At 50.0% G+C, this 15899-nt stretch overlaps 1 protein-coding gene across 4 annotated transcripts in view; it reads left to right on the top strand.

The window, feature by feature from the left end:
- Window positions 1-15899, top strand: part of SPTB (spectrin beta, erythrocytic) — a 127554-nt gene that overhangs the window by 50591 nt on the left and 61064 nt on the right. For 2 of the 4 annotated variants that reach the window (XM_055436859.2, XM_055436860.2), the window contains exon 2: window positions 6096-6294. In XM_055436859.2, the coding sequence (XP_055292834.2) occupies window positions 6147-6294 (148 nt within the window). In that variant the 5' untranslated portion in view covers window positions 6096-6146. Of the gene's footprint in view, window positions 1-3593; window positions 3712-6095; window positions 6295-15899 lie in introns of those variants that run through there. The other 2 variants (XM_055436861.2, XM_055436862.2) reach the window with 2 other exon arrangements.

Below are 15899 nucleotides of genomic sequence, written 5' to 3' on the forward strand. Positions count from 1 at the left end.
TGCCCAGGAGTGCGATTGCTGGATCATACAGCAACTCTAGTTTTAGTTTTCTAAGAAACCTCCTTACTGTTTTCCAATATGAAAATTTATATTCCCAACAGCAGTGTAAGAGGCCTCCCTTTTCTCCACAGCCTCTCTAACATTGACAATTTGCAGACTGTTTAATGATGGCCATTCTGACTGGTGTGAGGTGGTACCTCACTGTAGTTTTGATTTGCATTTCTCTAATAATTAGCAATGTTGAGCATCTTTTCATGTGCCTGTTTGCCATCTGAATGTCTTCTTTGGAGAAATGTCTGTTTAGGTCTTTTGCCCATTTTTTGATTGGGTGTTTGTTTTTATTGTTGAATTGTATGAGCTTTTTATATATTTTGAAAGTTAAGACCTTGTTGGTCACATCATTTGCAGATATTTTCTCCCAGTCTCTAGGTATTTTAATCTATTCTTGACTACTTCAAATACTGAGACCATAGTACCTCCCTGTGCAGTTTTCATCAGAGAAGAGAGAGGTAACTAGAAAAGTCTTCATGGAAGAACAGAAAGTGGGCATTCAGGTTTTCAATTTGATGACCGTAGAATTTGCTTATTTGCGGGGAAGAGGCCAGTGGCTATCTTGAAAGAAGTGAGTTGGGAGAGGTAAGAATTAGGATGGAGTTATAATAGCTTTCTGTAAATGTAGATATTAAGCCCAAGAATCAGAATAGAAGATAATCTTTAAAAACCATGTAGGGACTTCCCTGTTGGCCCAGTGGTAAAGACTGCATTCCCATTGCAGAGGGACCTAGTTCGATCCCTGGTGGTAGAACTAGATCCCACATGCCACAACTAAAAGGTTTTTTTTTTTAATGTATATTAAAATCACCTCTCCCCTTGCCTTTAATCATTCCCAGTAGACATTTGCTTCTGTGTTGGATGTGAGGTGCTGATAGGTGGTGTTAAGATAGAGGGTTGATGGGCCAATGCCTGTATCAGAGCTGGGCAGCACCTGTTCCCCAATCAAATCCCTGTAAGAACTGTTGGGGCCAGGATCCCACCCCTCCTCCTCCATCTAAGCAGCTGCAGCATGACTGAAGCTAGTTCTTAGTAGGAGATTTTTCCATGATGAAGATGGGCAAGTTGTGACATGTGGGCCTGAAATCCCTCCCTGGTGAGAGAAACTGGAGCAGAAGGGTCTGGGCAAAGCCTTACCAAACAGTAGTGAACTGGAATGGCCAGGATGTTGCAGATGGGTGGATATCCTCGATGGTGGCCACCATGGAGAGAAATCTTGAGACTTTAAGAACCCCCAAATCATACCCTGCTAATGATGAACTGGCAGCCAGGCTGGATTGGGATGGGAGCTGTGGAATGTGGGAAAGCAGAGCATGCTCTGAGGAGAGGCAGCAGCTTGGCCCAGGCACAGATGGTGATGTCCAGATGCAGAAATGGTCATCCACAGGTGGTATGCTTGTCTGGGCCTCACTGTCACCCCGTGGTCCCCAAATTCCCCTGCTCTGCTGTGCTGGGAGCCGTGGGCTCAGCCTCAGCCATACTGAGACTGAGCCGTAATTTCTAGGTGGAAACGTCTGCTAGACAGATGGAGGTGCCAGACTGGAGCTGGGGGATGGGGAGGTGGGTGGGGTGGAGATAGATTTAAAGTACTTTGCACTGGGCGTCTCCCTGGTTCTCGTGCTGTTTTAGTGAGTGTTCCTGTATTTGTTCTTTAAGGTGTCTGTGAATATGCAGTGAGATTATGATCAAAGGGAGTAGAGGAATGTTCTGTTTGGGTAAAAAGCATTAGCAGAAAGGTTCCAGGGAAACTTTAGGATTTACTCTTCTGACCTGGGTTGGCGTGGCACCAAAACACATTGAAAGCAGGCTAGAAGTAGTGTAAAGGGGCAGAACAAGATAGGAAGCAAGTAAGGGGTCAAATCTTGTCGCTAAAGACAAAGAAAGAATCTAAGATCTCTGCTTATGGAAGACTGTATTTAAGCTATTGCAATAGCCCGCACCTGTGACCCTGCTAAGGAAACACAGCATCAGCCTGTATTTCTTCCATTTCTCACTCCTGGGCTTTGTTACTGCTCACATTTGTGTGGTCCAGGGAATGGGAGATGAGGTGCAGAGAGGAAGAAAAAAAGCATCCATCCATCTTCTTCTGCTCAGATACCATGACAGCCACTTCCTGGGATCCTGCCCACCCTGGGGGATTAACAGGACATAGCACGTGGGGTTGAATTTCCAAGGCCTAACTCCTGATCTCAAAAGCAGATGGTCCCTAGGCACACCAGAAAAGGGTGGAGCTGTGGGTTGCCTCAGTGATATTGTGAAATCCATTTCCCAGGCAGGCGCTCGTTATGCAAGTGAGTGTGCTATGTAATTGCATGAGCTTTTCAGTACAGAGCTGTGGGCAAGTTTTTAGCGACCCATCCCATCCCACTCAAAGTGTATCCTGGATTCATGGGGTGACAGAAGCCTACCAGGTGAGGCTGAGCCTCAGATTGTGGTTTTGGAGACAGACTTGCTCAGCTGCTTGTCAGGCCGGTAGAGGGACAGAGAAGGCGGGTTCTCCTGGACACAGACCAGAGAAGCCCTACACTCTGATGAGGCCCTGGTGATGGGTCATGAGAAGGACTTCCAGGGGGCTTCAGAGTAAACTAGGGAGTAGATGGACATGAGACTACTTCTTATATCTTTTTTTCCTGGATTTGCTGGCAGGGACGTGAGGTGTAGTTTGGAGCCCGTTTTTAGCCATTTGATTGCTGTCCGCCATACTTAGGGCTCAAATGGTAAAGAATCTGCCTGAAGTGTGGGAGACCCAGGTTCAGTCCCTGGGTCAGGAAGACCCCCTGGAGAAGGGAATGGCTACTCCAGTATTCTTGTCTGGAGAATTCCATGGACAGAGGAGCCTGGTGAGCCGCAGTCCATGGGGTCACAAAGAGTTGGACACAACTGGATAACTGACATACTCATGGAGGACCAGTCTGGCTGCAGAGATTACTAACCTATATCCTTAAAAACATGACTAAATCACCTCAGCTCCAACTTCTCCTCCAATACCAATTTAAATGTCATTTTCATGGCCCCACATTTGGTTAGATGTTCCCACCATGTGTCCCCAGCATATGCTATTCTTTTCAATCACGGTGGTTTCTTTATTGCCAGGCCTTGCAAGGGACATTGTAGCAGTTATGGGTGACCCTGGGTTGAATTTGTTTTTAGGCGAGTTTTGCTTTGTTTTCCTGGAATCACCATCTGCAGCTTTCCTTTTTTCTTATTTTCTTCCCCTGCCTCTCACACCCGATTCTCCCCTTGCCACTGAGCACACCAGCCCACCCCTACCCCCTTGGCCCTGGTGGGATGCCATCTGGGCAGGCCACTGGGGTGGGCAAGGCTGGGGAGCCAGAGGAAGAGGGCCTCTCTTTAGTTTCTGAGTCTCTTTCCTTGGTATTTGTCTTTGGGGACCTGACCCTTCTAAAGGAAAGAGAAAAAACACCTTGAGTTGTGTATTTAGACATGCACATGTGTTTTTTCACGTTCCTGGCAGAGCCTGCTACCTCCTCTGAGCTCCGGTCACAGGAGGCAGGGCGGGTTTAAGCAGGATGAATGGCTGTCAAGTGGCTGCTCCTCTGTACCCAGGGCCATCAATCTTGTCTTGAACGCCCAGCCTGCCGGTCTGCCTGCTCAGGCTCATCTTTCTGGGGCAGACTTATTTACGGAGCCGTGGCAAAGGTAATCTCACTCCCCAGGCCCGCGGCCGGCCTGGGCCTCGCTCAGCTCAGCCACTCTTAAAAATAGCCCGAGATGAGAAGGAGAGCCAGGGTCTGGTTACCTCCTGCACGCAGGATCTGATCTCATCTCCCCGCGTGCGTCTGGCAGCTCAGCCCAGCTCAGACGGTCAGCCTGTTGGTCCCGCCCCACTCACAGCTCCGAGCTGCTGCTGATGTCCCTTAAGGGGTCCCTCCCAGACAGCTCTGCCCGGCTGGCTGAGTAGGACCTCTCAACCCCGGAAGCAGCACACCTGACTGTGGAAGATGACAGGATGTCAGAAGGGACGAGGGTGTTCTGGGCCCCAGGTCTGGAATCACAGGGCGGGCCTGTGGGGTGATGGCTGACTCCCCCATCCTCACCCCTCCCCCAGTAGCAAAGACCTCGGCAAGCTCTGGAAGCCCTGGGCCATGTTCTTTCCTCACCTGATTCTTTAAAATCCACCTGCCTGCTCGAAAGGGGTGCAGCGGCCCCTTCCCAGCCTGGCCTCCTTCCCAGTCAACAGCCGTCATTCCCTGGATGACCTTGGGGAGGCCTCATCCTAGCAGGCCATGGTTTCCTCCCTTGTGCAGTTAGGGTGGATAACTCCGGCTCCAGTCTTACCTCGAAGGGATGTGGTGGGATTGATTAGTCAGATGAGGGAAAAAGAGCCTGAAGGGATTCTGTCTGAAAAACAAAGGCCCTGGTGCTGCAGTGATGCTTGGGCTGGTTAGCTTGCTTCATTTCCTCCTCAGGCACACATCTGCTTGGGTGGCTGAGTGTGTGTGTTGGATGACTGTGTGTGTGTGTGCGCACACGCTCCTGGAGGGAGTGGCTTACCTCACAGCTCACTAGTTGTCAACACTTGTCATTTGTCTGCCTCACAGCCTCCCCACCCCCACCCCTTTTGTCCTCTTGGATAGGAAGGCTCTGGGCTCCCTGTTCTCTTTCACAGACTTGATCTTGGAGTCTCTTAAGCTCCCTGGGGGGATGACTGAAGGACAGGTACAGGTTAGGCAGTTAAGACTGAAGGGAAGCCCATCTTGCTTCAAAAGCCCAGGACATCAGGTCCCAGACTGGCTGCTCTAGACTCCCTCCCTGATCTTCTCTCCCTGACCTTGCCCTCATCCTCCAGCTACATCATAAGATTGCTAAATTTTGCCATACCCTTTCTCACCATCAGAATTTTGCACCTGCTCTTCATTCCTTTTTTTTGGACTCGTTCCTTCCCACCTTCCCTTTACAAGATGCCTCCAAGCTCCCTCTAGGAACCCGCTTAAACTCTCTTTCCCCTGACACCCAGCGTCCAGCATGTGTCCCTCACGCTACCCTGTTCTTTTCCACTTGTGGCACAGCATCACACCTTATTGTACTTGCTTCTTTAATCATCCTGCTTGCTGCCAGAATATAAGCTCCATGAGGACAGGGCCCTTCTGTCTCACTCATAAGGTGCTGTGCCTGGCATAGCACCCGCCACCTCATAGGGACTTGGTGCATATGTGAATTAATCATGAATGAAAGCATAAACGCAATGCATGACAGGCGAGCAAGGACCCAGTGCTGCTGCCGCCCGTGTGCACAGCACGGATGAACACACGCAGCTCTGTCGTCCGTGGGATCCCCTCGCCACCCCACCCCACCATCATGCTGATGGCCTCGAAGGGACAACAGGCTGGTCTGGCTCCGTGGTCTGTCCTGAGATGCAACCACAGAGCTTATCCAAGCACCTGGGCACACTTCAGAGAAGACAAAAGCAAGAGCCAGCTTTCTGACTGTTGGCTGCAGGCCAAGAACTCAGAGGGCTCTTGGGAGCCTCTGGGAGGAGTTAACGTTCCCTGGCGCAGCTTCCAGGCTAGTGGCACAGTGGCATCTCAAAGCTCATGCTTGCCTCTCTTCCCACTGATTCACGTTTGAGTCAGACTCCACCAGCTCCCAGCTTCTCCCTCTCCTGCCCTGTCCCCACCTCCCCTCCAGGTTGGGTCCCCAGGTCATAGGAAAGCGCTGCTCTGCCCAGTTCGTCCCTGCCAGCCTCTGGCTCCCAGGAGAGCCACCCGCCTCTGTGGCCGTAGAAGCAGGTTTGGAGGAAGCAGTCTTGCTGCGTCCGACATCTCCATCTGCTGGCCGTCCTGACCCTTGCTGCCCGCAGCCCTCTGTCCCCGCTGGCACTGTCCCCATTACTGTTGCTGCTGCTGCAGTATTTTCTACCGGGTGACCTGGTGACCCCTGGTCAGCTGTGGCTGGGCACAGGGCACCATGTGCTGCTCCCACAAGGATCTGCTCCTATCGGCCGCTGCAAAAAAGTTTCCCCTGAGACAAAGTCTGAGGGGCTGGGCGCTAACCCTCTGACTGTGTTACTGTCCATCCCCCAGGGACCCTTCCATGAAGACTGAGGCAGGCGTAGCTGCGGACAGCCTGCTGACATGACATCAGCCACGGAGTTTGAAAACGTGGGCAACCAGCCACCGTACAGCCGGATCAATGCCCGCTGGGACGGCCCGGATGATGAGCTGGATAATGACAACAGCTCAGCCAGGCTCTTTGAGAGGTCCCGGATCAAGGCCTTGGCAGGTACTCTTTGGGGCCATGGGGGTTAGGACAGCCGCTCTCCTAATCCCGAGGTTCGCTGCCTTCCCGCCTGTGATGAATCCCCTGGGTGTGTTGGCGTGAGCCCTGCAGGGAGGCAATGGAGATGTGGCCATGTGGCTCAGAGGCCAGGGCCCCTTGGGAGTGAGCACAGGGTAGGCGGCGTCTCCTCCCACGTGTCCTCTGCTTTCTTCCCGGCAGAAAGTGGTGCCAGGTGGGCCCTGTCCTCTGCCCTGAATGACCTGTGGCCACAGTCAGAAGTAAAGAGGAGGTCTGGGCGCAAGAGCCGGTGAGGGGTGGGTCAGCTGGGCAGAGGGGCGTGGCCCTCATTCTGTACCTCGATCTCCTGCCTGGTCCTGGATAGGGGGATTATCGTCTCCTCTGTGGCCCCAAAAGGAAAAAGGGTGATTTGATAGGAAATGGAGAACAGATAAGATCTTCCCCACAGACCTGCCTCAGAGAGGAGGATTTTCTAGACTAAACCTCTTATACTTAAACTGGAATTAGATTTTTACTTAGCAGGTTCATAATAGATGTGTATGTGTGTGAGAGAGAGGGAGGGAGGGAGGGAGAGGGAGAGAGAGATCTTCAATTCTCTAGTAGAAATGGCTTCTCTTTCCCCTGCTGGCTGAGATCTGATTCTTGAGATTTTTTTTCCTCCACCAATCACTATGACTGTTGGCTCCCTGGAGCCTGTCCCAGGGTAGCTGTGTTCTGACCCTAAGTCCTCAACCAATAAAGCAAGCTTAGGTTCTGTGGTGGGGGCGGTGTGTGTGGCTTTATCCCAGGAAAGGGGTGGATTCCTTCACCTGCTCCATCAGTGACTGGCCCAGATCAGACCTGTTTCCCCGTCATTGGTTGTTCCATCTTCTGCCTGGTACGAAGGGCACAACCTTTCCCCTAAGCACTCTCTGGGGTGATTTCTTGAGGCATGAGCAGGGCCTCTCTGAGACCATGATGACCCCTCCTCTCAGGAGTGTCCAGGCCTCCCGTCCCTGTAAAAGGGATGGTGTGTCTCATTCCTTGTGATGGTGGGGAATCTTTTCAGGTCTCAGCCATCACCCGTTTGGTCCTTGCTCTTTGCAGGAAACTCCCTTTCTTCTTCTCTCATTTCCTCCTCGCCGCCCCTGACCCCACAAAATCCTTCCTTGGTTTTCCTTGGGGATGTACAACAGCACCAGTCCCTTGCTTTGGCTTATGTAATTTTAACCTCTTTAAATAACCAAGCTCGAAGCCCTTGCTTTTGCCAGTCTGGTTTGACTTTCTCTGTGTCTTGTGCTGGCTAGGTCTGGCTGCAGTGACCCTGAGATACAACTGGGGGAGAGGGTCCCATACTCCGTAAAGGTTGTCAAAGGGCAGCTTGAGGGGTGGGGCTGTCTTTTGTGTTTCACAGATAGCCTGTTTTTGATGAAACCAGGGTAAATTCCATTTGAACAATGATCAATCATTCCTACTATGTGCAAAGCCAAACCCCTACTCAGACATGAATGTGGATAAGGGGAAGCACAGAATTGGAGTCAACATAGTATCTGTCTCTGAGGAGTTTATGATCTATTAGGGAAATAAATGATGTTCACAATTAATTAGCAAGAATAGAATTAGAGAAGAACTATGGGAAAGACACATAATTAAATAGCAATGAGAGAACAAAGCGCGAGACACAGGGAGAATTGGGGACTAGATTGTGGAAGAGGTGGTCCTTGGGCTGGGGACTGAAGGGTGTGTGTGGCTCACAGGACAATGGGCTTAGAGCTGGTCCAGTTGGCTGATATGTACGGCAGCCTGGTCTGATTGATGCGCAGCCTGGGAAACGTGGAAGTGAGTTGAGCCGGTTGATCGGGAAAGAGTGTCCTTCAAACTGTGTATTCCTCACTACAAGTGTGCATCTCCTCCTTCAAAGCATCTGAAAGCCCCCCAGGAGGAGCAGAACCACAGAGTAAAGAGTTACATGCCTGGATCTTAGCCATTTAGAACATCTGGCTAGCAAGTAAACACGCAAGTTTGGGGTCTATTCAGGGTTTTCTTAAAACAAATAAAACCCTAACCAGTTAACTGACTTTCCTCTCCTGAGAGTCCACTCTGAGTGATCTGTGGGAGAAGCTAAAGCTTTGAGAAGGTCCGAGGTAGAGTGGCTGAATTGACCACTCTGGTGTGTGGACAGAGCAGAAGCAGGGAGCAATAGCCTCCCACACCCAGAACCCCACTGGTTTTAACTTCTTGATGTTTTTCTCCTCAGTGCCATCTTTGGGGCTCCCCTGGCAGTCTAGGCAGCCGTCAGCCTCTCCAGAGAGGCTGAGGGAGCTGAAGCTACCTTTGGTCTCCACCATTTCTGCATTCTCCATGGCCGCTCCCCCACTCCTAGGTATATGACTGCAAGGAAGGCATGCAGCCCTGTTTTTCTTTTAAGATGGTGGTGATCTGCTTCATAGATACATGTGGCAGGGCTGGAAAGGTTGGCCTGGCCTTTTCCATCTGAAATTGAAGGTCCTGGAGTGAGGAGGAAAATATCACAAGACCCAGATTCAGGTCCTGGTTCCACCGTTGAGGCTACTGCCCTGGAGGACAGTTCAATCATCTCCTGTTTTACAAAATGAAGACCGTAGTATTTTGCCAAGGTTGTTGTGAAGATCAAGAAAGATAAAGCTTATGAAAGTTTTTTATTAATTAAATCCCTTGATGAGTGTTAGTATTTACAGGAAATCTATTTGGGAACAGTATTTTTTTTCCAGCCCAGAGGCTTGTGGGATCTTAGTTCAAGGATTGAACCCAGGCCCTCGACAGGGAAAGTGCAGAGTCCTAACCACTGGGCTGCCGGGGAACTCCCAGGAATATGAATAGTATCTTTCTGTCCCTTGTCTTCTCCCAACTTCAAATATTTGAGATCATCAGTCCAGACAATGTCCCAGTTACCTTGGCCGTTCCGGGGCCATTTTCTTCCCTCTTAACCACAGCAGTCAGTGCTGCTCCCCACCCACTGGCCTTGACACCCGATTTTCAGATTGGGTCTGAAAAGGAGCCAGGAACCAGTAAAATTAGTCTAGTGCTTGTGCCTGGAGCTCTTGGCTTGGCCCCCAGGGACCCAGTGGCCATGAAGACAAAGCCCCCTGCTGTGCAGCACCTTCTTCTTAGGCATCCAGACTGGATCCCAGGTGTGTCTCTGCCATTAGCTGGGTGATGGGAAGACCCGAGAAACCAAGGATGACGGGGCCCGTTAGATGCCCTTCTTAGTGTGGCAGTGCCTCCTGATCCCTCTCTACTTAGTGACCCGTGGTTAGAAGACTTGCATTTGGTTAAGTGGACTCCTGTCTATTCTGCCTCCTAAGTCACCTTCCTCTGAGTTCCAGAGGAGACAGTCTCTCTCCTGCCTTTCAAATCACTCCCAGCTCTTCCTCCTGGAGTCAAAATAAACAAGCCATCTGGTTATTCTGCCTGGAAACCTCCACCTTGGTATACAGATACCTGACTTCTCTCCAGAATGAATTAGTCTGCATTTGAAACTGGATCAGCCTGACTAAAGCAAAGGGGGATGTGGGTAAGCAGATGCTGCAGGAGGCTCCTGGATGGGGATGGATTTGACCTTGGCGATGCAAGGGTTGGAAGCCCGGGAGGTCCCCGGGCAAATGCTGCTGGCAGTGTTGGCCTCTAAACCTGGCAGCGCTTCTTGAGGTTTGGTGGCAGGTGAGTCCTGAGGCTTCTTCCCAACAGGAGGCTGTCCTCTGCTTTGATGCCTGCCTCTGGCACATGCCTCCTTGTGGGACTTGCCGTGAAAGACTGGAGGAAGGAAGACAGCTGGAAAGCCCAAGTTCCCACCCCTCCAAGAGGTTCCAGCCTCTGTGTCTCCCCAAGCCACTTCACTGTCCCTCAGCCCATTTCCTGTCCTTCACCCTGGGCGCCACTGGGTAAACACTTGCCGGTCTGGATGAGGGACTGCAGGCTGTGGGGAATTTCTGGCCTGAACGGCCACCCTCTGTGCCCTCTCTCCTCATCCCAGAGAAGGCCTCTGCCTGCACACACCCTTGCACTCGATTGTGTATCCCCAAGATTTGGGTGAGGGCGCTGCCTCGGGGCAGATGTGACCCAGCTTGTGGGGGGATAGGAGTGGAGGAAAGCAGCAGAAAGGTACCCTGAGAAGAGAATCCCTGTGCCTTACCCTCCTCCCCATTGCTTGCCTGTCTTACGTATGCACACAGCTCAGCTTCCCCGCCTCCCAAGCGCTGCCCGCTGCATAACTTCCAGCTCCTCAGTGTAGAGGCATCTGGACGGCGGTGATGCAGAGAGCAGACTGCGGCCCCCTGAGGAGGCTGTGGGGAGGGGAGGACCGGCATGTCCTTCCTCCCCTGCTTTAGCTCATTGAACACTTACTAAGGGACAGACTACACAAAGCCTCCCTTTGAAGACCAAGTGCACGAAACTGCGTAGCCCACTTTGCTTTTGCCTCTAACTCGGAATGCATATGATGTTTCGAGCTAGAGACGTGCCTCCTGCCCGCATTCTCTCTGTCGCCTTCTTACTAGAAGTGAGGTGAGGCCGATGGTGAGGTTGGTCAAGGGTGATTCAGAGAATGCAACAGGGCCACAGGCGCACTGCAGGCTGTGTCCCCGTGCTCTGAAGCATGCAGTTGCTCCACTTGGAACCGGGAACATCTTTCAGACCCACTGAACCCAGGCCCCAAGGTTAAGGTCTGTGGCTGGCAGGTTTTCCATCAGAGCTTTAGGAGAGTGGTCCTCGGACACAAAAGTCAGTGCTGCTCCCCACCCACTGGCCTTGACACCCAGACACTCCCTGGAGAGGGTGCTGTGGATTCCTGCCTGATCTTGGTGGCAAAAAGTGATGCTCGGCCTCCTCCCACCTTCCCCTTTCCTCACCTGCCCCAGGATGATGCTAAGTCCAGGTCCCCAGTTGCCTGAGAAGGGCTTTGTGTCCAGAGGGTGAATGATTTCTTTCAGAAAACAGGGTTTCACCACGGTTGTGCCAGGAGAGGTCAGCAACTTCTTGGCAGGCTGGAAAGATGACAGTTTCAAAAGCAGCTGCTAGAGACCAAAAGGCATCCATCAGGTGTGCACAGCCTAAATGTCTCTCTTAAGCTACCTGTGAGAACAAAGATGGTGTCATTAGTGAGAGCTTTTTAAGATGTTTTCTTCTCCAATTTCAAACCATGGAATGGAGTTCTATTTAGAGACCACATATTGGGAAAATGTACTATTCATGGAAATATCTTTAACCGTCAGCCATCATTTTAATGTACTGTCAGAAGAAAAAAAAAATTGGTTCAGCAGCTTTCTCTTGGAGGTCAGCCATTGTGAGTCCTCTGTCCCCTGAGACAAGCCACTGTGCAGAGAAGCCTGCCGGTTACCTGTGCAGCCCAGCCTATGAGAGAGGCCATCATGCCGACTGCGCTGTGTGGTCAGGGCAGTTTTCTCCTGCCCAGGACATCACACTTCCTCCCATCATCCCCTCTCAGTAAAGCTGTTCTTCCTCCCTGAGAATGCTCTGCAGAACTGCAGCTCTTCCCCTTCTCTGGCTGACTGCTATCTATCATCATGAAGATGCTTTATCAAATATTAATACACTGAGGTTAATAATGAGACTCTGTTCCCTCCCTGTGGGGTGCAGTCTGAGTGAGCCATGTTAATAGCTTCCTCCATCTTCAGGCCATTCCTGTAAGCTGCCAGCTTCGTTCCCAAAGGCAGGTCCTGACACCAGGCCTTGCCTGTGCTTCTGGCTCCTGGGAGCAGCCGACACCCCCGCTCCTCTACCCCCACAGGGCACCCCCTGCCTGCCGCTTGGCTGAAGAGGTGCCAAGAGTGTCATTTGCAGAGCAACTGAAGCAATTGTTCATTTTCCCTTTATATCTTGTCACAGCGAAAGAATGACAGGGAGGCCGGTAGCTGAGTCTCTGCCAGCACTTGGTCTCCAAACCCTTTGGCCTTCAGACTCTGAAAACTGGATCAACCAGGGAGTCTCATTCTACAGTCTAGTGAGAAAGAAATCGATCAAATAGTCACACATGAGAGAGTAGCCTTGAAACATACACATTACCGTATGTAAAACAGATAGCTCAATGGGAATTTTCTGTATGTCACAGGGAGCTCAACCCAGGGCTCTGTGACAGCCTGGAGGGGTGGGATAGGAGTGGAAGGTGGGAGGGAGGTTCAGGAGGGAGGGGACACATGTATTCTATGGCTGATTCATGTTGGTGTATGGCAGAGACCAACACAACATTGTAAAGCAATTATCTCCCAATTAAAAAAATAACCACACATGTGTCTTTGAACATGTAGACATGTATGTCATGACAAATTAGGATAAATGCTATGAAGACTTACTAGGAATTGTGCATTTATAACATAACCCACAGCTTGTAATTTGTCCAAGGAGGAGTGGGGGCTTGTCTGAGTAAGAGCGTGGGATAAGGGAGAGAAGATAGGAGGGGCAGGTAAGAACCAAGTCACCAGGGGCCTTCAAAGGCCCTGGGTATCCTCGGGGTCCTGGCAGGAAGCAGCAGGTAACTCATAGTGGTGATGTGTGATGAGGGGATTGCTTGCAAAGGACCGGCAGAGTTGAAGGGTCAAAGGGTGGGAATTTTCAACAGGAAGAGCTGTAGGCTTTCAGGACAGAGGCTGTGGCCTACAGGAAAGGGCCTGACAGACAGACGGTGGTGCTCCCAACCCATCAGCATGCATCCCAGCCCAGGGATCTAACCCAGGTCTCCCACATGGCAGGCGTATTCTTTACCCTCTGAGCCACAGGGGAAGCCCAAGAATACTGAAGTGGGTAGCCTATCCCTTCTCAAGCGGATCTTCCCAACCCAGAAATTGAACTGGAGTCTCCTGCATCACAAGCGGATTCTTTACCAACTGAGCTATGAAGGAAGTTAGCATGCATCCCAACCTACCACAAAGAAGTGATATGGTTACGTTTAGCTTTGAACGATCACTCTAACCTCAATGGGGAGAACAGGTTGCAGAGAGGCTCCACCAATGTCCAGGAAAGAGAAGGTGGCGGGGAGAGTCAGCTTGGTGGCCACTGGGAGCAGAAGAGTGGTTCGTCCCCACCACATCATTCTTCTGTCCTTCTGTTGCCATCACACTTTCCCCAGTGTGGTGACCTTGGCCAACTTACTTTCCTTCTCCTCTGGGCCTCGGGTTCCTCACCTGTAACATAAGGGGCTTGCACCAGATGTTGCAGGAGGACTTTCCAGCTCAGAACCTGGGGAGAAGCTCCCTGAGGCAGGGCTGACCACGTGTCTTTACCCTGAACCTCGGAGCTTTGACTCCTGGCTTGGGGGAAGGGAATCTACCCTTTTCAGTACATCAGTGGGTTCTCCAGAAGTTCTCTCTGTTCATTAACAGCTAGGCTGAGGCGGAATCCTGGACCATCTTTGACTTCTGCGGCCTCGTGTTCTCAGCAAGTGTCCTCTCTCCATGCAGCCGCCACCTGCGTGCATGACAGCAGTGCTTGGTGTTTGTACAGCTGCTTCGTGTTCTAGGTGCTTTTTATCCAGATCTCACTGGCCCTTCAACCACTCGGAAGTTGGCAAGGTGTAACTATTGCCCTTCTCTTTCTAGACGAGGGAAGTCCCACAGCAGGAAGGGCCAGGACAGGCTAGAATCCCAGGCTATTAAGATCAGCCCTCTGCTGCTGAGGCGACGGCACTTGAACGTCCTTCAGTTCTGCATTATCTCCTCCTCGGCACTCCATCTGAGACATCTCTTCCCATGTTTCCTTTCACCACCGGCCTCTTGAGCCTCTTTAATCAAAACCCTGAACTCATTTTTACTTCTGTCTTACAGCCTCCAAATGCTGTCACCTGCCAGGGCCAGCTGCCCCTTGTCCTGTGATGTTGTCCAGATCATCTCCTTCCATTCCCAGAGTTCACATGTCAGTGAGGCCTTGGCACATCAGACAGCCTTTAGCTGCTGCCTCTGAGCAATTTTCCTGGGCTCCAGCCTCTCCCTTGTCCAATCCCATTTATGCAGGGTGGTTAGAATCTTTCTCCTCCAGCAAACTTTTAGTGAGGTATCACTTTATCTGGCTCTTTTTCCCTGGAGGATAAAGTTCAGTTTCCATAGACCGTCCTTTGACTCCTTTGCTCTGGTAAACTCTTCTCACCCTCACCCCCAGAGCATGCGTGCACACACACAGACGGGTTTGCAAGTTTTCACCAGAGACCCCTTCTTCCTTCCTTCCTTGCCATTCTAGAAGTATTATCATCTTCAAGACCTGGATCAAAACTAGCCTTCTTCACATGCTGTGCTGTGCTTAGTCACTCAGTCACGTCCAATTCTTTGCAACCCCATGGGCTGTAGCCTGCCAGGCTCCTCTGTTCATGGGGATTCTCCAGGCAAGAATACTGGAGTGGGTTGCCATGCCCTCCTCCAGGGGATCTTTCCAACCCCGGGATCGAACCCAGGTCTCCCACATTGCAGGCAGATTCTTTACCGTCTGAGCCGCCAGGGAAGACTAGTTGGCTTCATTTCTTCATTTGTTCACATGAAATATTTTAAATTTAAACTTTTCCTGTAATGTATAAAAACCCTATTTTATTAAAAAATACATTAAAATCCTTTTATATTTTAAAAAGAGTGATTTATATCTTTAAACATTTTTATTACATAAGAATATATATTTAGTGTAGAAAATGTTAGAAAAACAGATTAAAAAGAAAGTATAGACATTTGTGAATACCCCATATAGATATTGTAATGTCTATGGATACATTTTTGTATTTATACATATACATAGACTGTGTATGTATATGTATAAATATAAACATCATCTATAATCTTAGACTGTTTTTCATTGAGAAATATATTATGACTATCTTTTCATGCCTGTAAATATGCAGATTATCATTTTCATGGCTTTATAGTCTTCCTTTGTGTTAATGTATCCAGATCTAGTTAACCAGCATCTTAGTGTTTAACTGTGCTCACTTTTAGAGTCAGTCTTGTGTGCTTTATTCTTGTATTTAAAGGAATCTGTATATATTCAAATATGCATTGGCATATGTAGTGTAAGCATCTTTAAGTTTTCTCTTAGGATCAACTCTAGTTGGCTTTGAAATCCTCATGGGCAGAAGAACTGTGCCCAAGCTGTTCACAATGCTAGTATAGTGACATTTGGTTGGCGGAAAGAACAATTCCTCCCCAAACTAAACAGGAAGAGTAGAATTTGTGCCAGCAGGATCGTGTGTGTTGTGTCCCTGAGAGTCTGCCCCGTGCTAGGCTTTGTAATGGGTTGGTATCTATACCACTGGGGTTTGTTATAAGTTCAGATATCCCTCTCTCAGATTCTCTAAGCTCTTGGCTCCTTGGCCTGCAATGGAGGGAAATCCCTTTGTAAACCTGCAAAAAAAGTAAATGCTTACTTCCAGGCCCAGGCTATTGATCCATGGCCTCCCTTGGTGCCTTTTCTCCCACTTGCCTTTCTGACCACTTGGCTTTGCCCATAGCTTAAATTCAGACTTCCTTAAAAAGGATACATTTTGACTTTTAATCAGTCATTTGTTCTTTGGGATTTGAGTTCTAGGTCCCATTTTTCTTTATGACATCTGTTGTTTCTTATTATAAAAGTTATGTATGTACATT

The sequence above is a fragment of the Moschus berezovskii genome, chromosome 9 (assembly GCF_049115385.1).
Source record: "Moschus berezovskii isolate FMDL1 chromosome 9, NW_MosBer_1.0, whole genome shotgun sequence".
Classification (NCBI taxonomy): domain Eukaryota; kingdom Metazoa; phylum Chordata; class Mammalia; order Artiodactyla; family Moschidae; genus Moschus; species Moschus berezovskii.